The 7,786-nt window shown below is 46.4% G+C and overlaps 1 protein-coding gene across 1 annotated transcript in view; it reads left to right on the forward strand.

The window, feature by feature from the left end:
- Positions 1-6,906, forward strand: part of LOC134438017 (nuclear factor 7, ovary-like) — a 35,528-nt gene extending 28,622 nt beyond the window's left edge. The window contains exons 8-9 of the mRNA XM_063187607.1: positions 5,834-5,869; positions 6,139-6,906. Of these exons, the coding sequence (XP_063043677.1) occupies positions 5,834-5,869; positions 6,139-6,704 (602 nt within the window). The 3' untranslated portion in view covers positions 6,705-6,906. The remainder of the gene's footprint in view (positions 1-5,833; positions 5,870-6,138) is intronic.
- The last annotated feature ends 880 nt before the right edge of the window (positions 6,907-7,786 follow it).

Genomic DNA, 7,786 nt, shown 5'->3' on the forward strand with positions numbered 1-7,786 from the left:
TTTGTCCGTAGCACCCCTTGGTGGGACTCGTGTGCAATGGAGATCAGGTCTTGTCGTAATGCAGTAGGTACAACCAGGCGAAACTGGTTGCGAAACACGAACTGGTCCTTGACGCAGAACTCATTGCGGAGCTTGTAGTATTGCAGGAGGTCAGGGTCGAGACCTTTGGGTTTGGCAGGCCATCCACGCGATATCTGGAGCCGGAGTTTGGTGATCTCGGGGCACGAGGAGCAGGCAGAGTCGAGGTCAGCAGCGGACAGTGTAGTACGAGCATCAGAGAGGAGAGCAACCATCTCAGGGTCAGTGTCGTCCTCAGAGTCGGAGGATGCAGCAGGTAGAGGAAGGCGGGGCATGCAGTCAGCTGGAGCGTTTTCGGCACCTGGGCGGTAGATGATGTCGTAGTTGTAGCACATCAGACGCGCAGACCATCTTGACACACGGAGACCGGCGCGGCCGACCCCTTTGGTAGTAAGTAGAGTCGTCAACGCCTGGTGGTCTGTTCGCAGGGTAAAGCGGCGTCCCCAGAGGTAAGTACGCCATCGCTCGACAGCCCACACACATGCAAGGGCTTCCTTTTCAACTGTGGCATATTTGCGTTCAGCAGCAGACAGAGTTCGGGACGCATACGCCACAGTCCTTTCGACGTCGTCTGGGCCCACTTGTGAAAGCACACCTCCTAGGCCGTAGTCGGAGGCGTCTGTAGACACGATTGTAGGCAGAGTAGGGTCAAACAAAGCTAGAGCCTGACTGCCAATCAGCATTCTCTTGACAGTGTCGAAGCTAGCTTGTGCCTCAGCAGTCCATTGAAAAGCACTGTCAGGCCCTCTCAGGCATGCTCGCATTGGTTCCACCACAGTGGCATGGTTCTGCAGGAACTTGGAGTGCCATGAGAGCAGTCCGAGGAAGGAGCGCAGAGTTGAGGCGTCGGTAGGTGCAGGTGCGTCAGCGATGGCCTGAATGCTCTCAGGGTCAGGGTGTAGTCCATCCACTGACACGACGTGTCCCAGGAACGGCAATTTGGGCTGGCGGAAGCGGCACTTGTCGTTGTTCAGTTGTAGGCCAGCAGTTTTCAGCCGTTGCAGCACAGCAGCTAAAGCCTTGTCGTGAGCAGGCATGTCGCATCCATGAATGACGATGTCATCGAGATAGCACTGCACCCCCGGAAGGCCATCCAGAATAACGCTCATCATTTTCTGGAAAGCGGCAGGAGCTGAAGCAAGCCCGTATGGCAAACGGCAGTAGCGGAACAGGCCTTCATGGGTAATAAAGGCAGTTAGGTCACGGCTCTGTTCATGTAGTGGCATCTGGTGGTACGCACTAGCCAGGTCAATTGTAGAGAAGATGGCAGCACCCTTTAAGCTGGACAGCAGATCATCCATGTGAGGCAGTGGGTGTGCGTCAATGATCACCGCCTTGTTTGGTTCACGCAGATCAGTGCACATGCGTATTTTGCCTGACTTTTTTTGTATGACAACAATTGGTGACACCCAGGGTGAAGCATCAATGCGCTCAATTACGCCTGCTGCCAGTAGGTTGCGCAGTTCCACTGTCACGGCATCTCGAACAGACAGAGGCAGGCGGCGGAGCTTTTGGCGCACTGGTTTGACGGTGTCATCAATTTTCACCAGGTGAACAAAGTTCTTTGCACAGCCGACGATGGGTGGAGTAGGTGTAGGTGTAGGTGTGGCAGTGGCACATTCCAGCACAGGCGCAGGGGCAGTAGGAGGCAGGACTCTGTTGTGCTGGATGCGCACCTGTAGTGACGCCATGAGGTCTCGCCCAAGCAGTGGAGTTCCGTTTGTCACAATGTAGAATGTGCATGCAACTGTGCGGCCATGTAGGGACACATTCGCGGACATGCAGCCAAGAACAGGGATGTGTGTTTTTGAATAAGACACAAGCCTGACTTTGGGCTGAGTCAGCTGAACATGGTTGAAGTGGCGCACATAGAGGCTTTGTGGCAGAATGGAGACAGAAGACCCAGAGTCTACGACTAAGTCAACTGTGCATGGCTGTGACTGTTCGGTTGCAATCTCCACAGTGCATGTAATTTTAGCAGTTGGGTTGGCAGAATTTTCTGTGTAAAGCACCAAGACCTCAGGAAGCTCTACTTCACGCACCTCCTGTGTATTTGGCTGAGCAGAGCGGCAAACTTTGGCAAAGTGTCCAATCTTTTTGCATTGTCAGGCATGCAAACTGGTCAGGGGTGAAAAAGGTGACAAGAGTGCGGCGCGGCGCGGCGCGGCATGGCACGGCACGGCTTAATGCAGTGCACACACGCGTAGGCAGGTGCATGTGTGTGGTGTGTGCAGTGGATGGCCATAACTGTCTCAAACTAGGGGGGAGAAGATTTAGCTAAAAACGTCCTTAAATTGTGAATTTTGAACATACTCCAGCGGCCAAGGGACAGTGAATATGAGAACTGCCAACCAACTTTGTTACTCCATGATTTAGTTGTCTGATGGGGGGTTGGGTGGGTGGATAGATAAATGGCTAGAATAGGTTTTTAAATTACATCTTGATAGAGCAGTGGTTCTCATAGTAAGTTTCCCCAACAACTGACCTAATCAAAACCCTTAGTAGGCCTATTGAAAAATAAAATGAACTAATGCCCCCCAATGGCAACTAAGAACCCCCTCCTCTCAGCAGTCTCCTTCTTAACACCCCTTCAGCACTTGCTTGGTTGTGATCTCATTTGCATATTTAATCATACTTTTTAAACTTGCAATACAAAAAACAAACACTGTCATAGTTTGAATTAGCTACTGAAATTTTACTCAAACTGCTCAAATTTTAGACCATTCACCTAGTATCTGTTATCTCCCTGTGGAAAATGAGTCGGGAGGAAAGCTCCAACTTTGACCTTGAAAAAAAAAGTATGTTCCACTAAATATAAATCGGTATTTTTAATAGGTCATGATATAGCCTACTAGGGATTACACTTGGAATGATTATGCCTACTGTTGTAATTGTCCCGTGTCAAACGCTAGACGGACTGGCCTAGGCTTCTCTCTCCTCCTCTCCCTCTCTTGCGCAGAAACGGCCTGCAGTGACTGATGCACGATGTCCATGCGCTTCTTCACCTGGTTTATTACCTGGTAGCTACTTTAGCCTTTTCCCCCTGTAGCGCACTCAGTCGTTAAAACTCTACTACCGGTTGGATTCACTCGCGCAAAAATCAGATGTCAATTGCATCGCCTATAATTCGTATAGGCCTGCCGGTAGCTGAACAATACAGCGAACGGAAAATGAAATATTCTACTGTTGACGTGCATGGACATGTCAAACAATTAACCGAAACAGCATACGAGGAACACACGACGTGTAACCAAGCTTCCATTAACGGAGCTCTTTTCAGAAGAAATGCTTTTTCAGGAAGGCAGGGAAGCTGCTGAGTCAAATTATCAGGGAAAACAACTAAACCAACTGTCGCTATTACATCCACTCACTTCTCATCGAAATGCTAGCGTCCCGTTTTTGTTGTCATACAGGAAAAGGCCTGCAGAATCATGATCTTAAAAGGCAATTGTGCTAACATTACGCCGAAATTAATATTAGAGCAGTTAGACCATTTGATCATGAGAGGTGTGGGGTGCCTGTTCGATAACCATGCAGACTTCCACAGTTAAGTCCAAAGACAACACATTTCTGCATTTGGGTAGGAGGAAATAGTCGGACACAACTCTCTCACACACCTCTCTGGGAAACGTTATCTGTGACAGATCGTCTGGACATTGTCATATTGATTGAGAAAGTAACTCGCCAGCCCAGACGACTGAAGACGACCCCGGTTTAGCGCTGCTTTCCAAAGTATGAAGGGCGGGACTTAGATTGAGCTCGTTCTTGTTATTGGCTCTGCCGACAAATACAAATACTGTGATTGGTCAAACGTCATTGTCGATTGTAGCATCTCTCCTGTCATTACAACAGAGTGACATTTTCTGCGGTAGGCCTACACTTTTCTCCTCGCTCGAGAACCCCCCCCCCTAAAATTTTCTCCTCGGATCTGCACGATTCACAGAAATGACCCATTTTTATTTCAAAACAGCGAATTTCGCCGAAAGGTGGCAAGTTTGCATGCCTGCATTGTTTACATGTAGCTGTGATCGCAGGGCAGTTGGGTGCATTGGCTAAATGAGCATTGGAGCCGCAGCGGTAGCAGGTTGCTTGTTTACGTTTAGCAGAGCCGTTGGCGCCTGCAGCATTCGACTGGCGCCCTCTCCCCTTGCGTTGGGAAGTTTGCTGCACGGCTTGCACGGGGACCGTACGGGCACCGCTGATGCTCTTGGCATGGTCCACTTCAATTTTCGATTCAATTTGTGTAGCTATTGTGATAGCTTTGTCCAAAGTAAAGTCAGCATCTAAGCCTAACAACAGTCTCTCACGAATTCTTGGGTTGCACACATGTTCAATCAATTGGTCGCGAATATGTTCATCTGCCTTCGCGCCAAAATCGCAAGTTGAAGCAAGGTCTCGCAACGCAGCAACATACTGTAGGATCGATTCATGAGAAGCCTGAGCCCGTTTACGGAATGCATGGCGCTCTGCAACTGTGTTAGTCTTTGGATTAAAGTACTTTTCCAATGCAGCCAAAGCAGTGTCATATGTAATACCTGTGTCCGGTAGAGAGTAAAAGATTCTCTGTCCCTCTGAGCCGAGGCAGTGTAGCAGAATTGCCCTCTTCCTTGCAACCGGCCATTCCTCACCAATCGCATTGATCACGAGCAGGTAGTTTTCGAAGATTTTCTTCCACGTTTTAAAAGGCATTGCAGGCTCACCCGGGCATTGTAAGAAGAAGGTCGGGAAGGGAACGTTAGCAGCCGTCATCTTTGCAGAAAAAGCAGTTGAATCTCGTCGCCAATTTTGTAGTGTTTTGTGTAATAAATGACAGCGGGAACAAGCGTGAGTTTCAGCATTTAGTTAACGTTCTTCAAGAGCATAAACAAATCAGAGTCTCCTAGCAACATACAGTATATGGAGACAAATCCTGTATCAGAATAAGAGTTCAGGACACAACAAATATGCACATTAGCCCGGGATCATACCGTGATGAGAAGTTGCGTCGCGCGCAGGGAGAGGGCAAGGGAGAACTTTTAAAACAGCGCTATTAATATGCAACGCTATAAACGCTTAGCGCGTAGGCTATAAATCCCGCTTAGCGCAAATGCTAACACATGATCAACCTGTTAACTTTGTGGGGAGAAATACAGTGTAGATTCGTTTTGTATAAAGGCCTACATTTCTGCAACTTGACTTGTTCCCGTGTTTGGCTATTCCTGGTGTGGGAAGACTGATGAGGGAGCACAGTACAAGACCTATGTTCCACTGACGTCTTTGGTGTGATACTCACTTGTTCACTGTCATCACACGTCACTTGAAGTCAGTTTAGCAAACGGGAGCTGATTCAGTCAGGCACGTTTGGATGTGCAAGCCTTCAAATTGCCAAAGTAAATTACAGTAACACTTGTGTTATTATTGACAATGTCCCTATTTTACCCATGCCTGCAATCAACTTAGGGGCCGCTGTTGAGAGAGTGCAGCCCATTCATTCTGAATAGAGTCTGCACTCATCCGTTGGCGCCCCTCGAGTGCAGTACTACCTGGAAGAGTGGAGTCCCTCGTAATACCCTTAAAACATCTTCGGTGTGTTTGAGTCAACGATGTGCATGCATTCAATGAGGACGTCAACTCTGAACGGGTTAATTGCAAGCCGAGCCATTTTAAAAACATCCTCTTATTCCCTCAGCACATGGAGTCTGTGTTTGCCATATGGAGTGCTGTGTATATAAATGTGATTTGTGTGGATAACCGTTTCTACCATTCTCATCCTCAGAACCACATGACATGAAAACCATTAAACAACATGCAGGTAAGTGTGTTATCTAAAAATATAATCAGTATCACATGTTTTCCCCTGTAAAACAGAATTACAATAAAATTCAGGTATAACTATAATATGACACCTACACACTTTAAACTCTAAATTACATGGCAAGTAGGCTACTTTGTGTACATTTACCAACTTTTTTATTTGTTTTGATATGATTAGGAGTTGAACAAACTGAAATAATACATGTAAAATACATATGAATAAGCTTAGATCTAGAAATCAACCTTCATTTCTACCCTGTACACTAGTGGATGTGATCCTGGATCATGACACAGCACATCCCAGACTCATCCTGTCTGCTGATGGGAAACAAGTGAGACATGGGGACACACGACAGAGACTTCCAGACACTCCAAAGAGGTTTAATAAGACTATCATGGTGCTGGGAAGAGAGGGGTTCTCCGCTGGCAAATTCTACTATGAGGTTCGGGTTAAGGGGAAGACTGGATGGTCTGTAGGAGTGGCCAATGAGTCCATTGTCAGAAAGGGACCGATAACACTGAGGCCTACGGAGGGATACTGGACACTATGGCTGAGAAATGACTCCTATGAGGCTAGAAGTGACCCCCCAGTTCCCCTCTCACTAAATGGGACGCTCCAAAGGGTGGGGGTGTTTGTGGACTATGACGCAGGTCTGGTCTCCTTTTATGATGCAGATTGCTGGGATCATATCTACTCATATACCAATGTCTCCTTTACTGAGAAAATCTATCCATTCTTCATCCCCAATCTGAATGATGGAGGTAAAAATTCAGTCCCTCTCATAATCTCCCCAGTCCACGTCTGCCGAAATGACACAATGTCCAGTTATTAAACTCATCCAAATGAAATCAATGGAGAGCACGTGGACTCAATTTTACCTGCCATGGCATTCAATGTGTTAAAAGGATGTTTTTACCCCATGTGTTCAGTGCCGAATGGTAAAAATACGTCTTTACATTTCCCTCCTTAAATGTCAAAACTAGACACTTCAATGCATATTATGTGTGATTCTGGAAACACTGTGAGATAGATGACAATCAAAAACCCATGACGTCATCTGGACATTTTAATTACAATGCCAATGGCCCCTATCAACATGAGAACAATTTTGATAATGTTGAATTTGATTGTTGTATACTTATTGTCATTTCTCATCAGGCATCAGTTTCTAGAGGATGGCAGTAATGCTCGATAGATTGTAAACCGCTATAAAACAAAGAAGAGCCAGTCTCTGTCTCATCAAAGCCTGTCTACACTCTCTGGTCTCATGGAAGGTCCACACGTCATCCACACGTCATGGTTGGTGGCGTCGCCAATCTGATTGTCATGTTGCGTTTTTGTCAGACGAGTCTGCATTTTGTTTGTCACTAATTACATTACACCTTCCTTCTCTTACTTTTGCACTGCTTCCCTTTTGCTTAGAGGGGCTTAGAGGATTTAGTGGCATACCAAAGTAAGGCTATAGACCAAGTGCGGTCACGTGCTGCTAGTCTTAGTCATGCTAGGCTACTAGGCTACTACGGCCATGTTTGTAATGTTGAACTGTGCCAGAGCTCATACTTGTAACTTAGTTTTTTGCATGGCCAATGACTAAATAATCTCATCTGTAGGTACAATATTCAAATATGAGCAGAAGCTCTGTATGTTTCCCATTTTGTTAAAAAGATCATATAATTTGTATGATGTTCAGAGGTACTTTTAAAGAATCAATTTTCTCTGCTCAATGCAGTGTACCCCAGCAAAATGACTTCTTAATGCTTTAGGTTGCTGTTCCAGTATTTCAAAAGTAATAGACACAGCCTTTAATATCAATTAAATATTTTATCTGTTCTGTATCGCATCGCATCACATCATATCAAATTGTGCTGCATCGCATGGTATTTTCATTGAGTCGCACCATATCGTACTGCATCG

This window comes from Engraulis encrasicolus, chromosome 21, assembly GCF_034702125.1.
Source record: "Engraulis encrasicolus isolate BLACKSEA-1 chromosome 21, IST_EnEncr_1.0, whole genome shotgun sequence".
NCBI classification, from domain to species: Eukaryota; Metazoa; Chordata; class Actinopteri; order Clupeiformes; family Engraulidae; genus Engraulis; species Engraulis encrasicolus.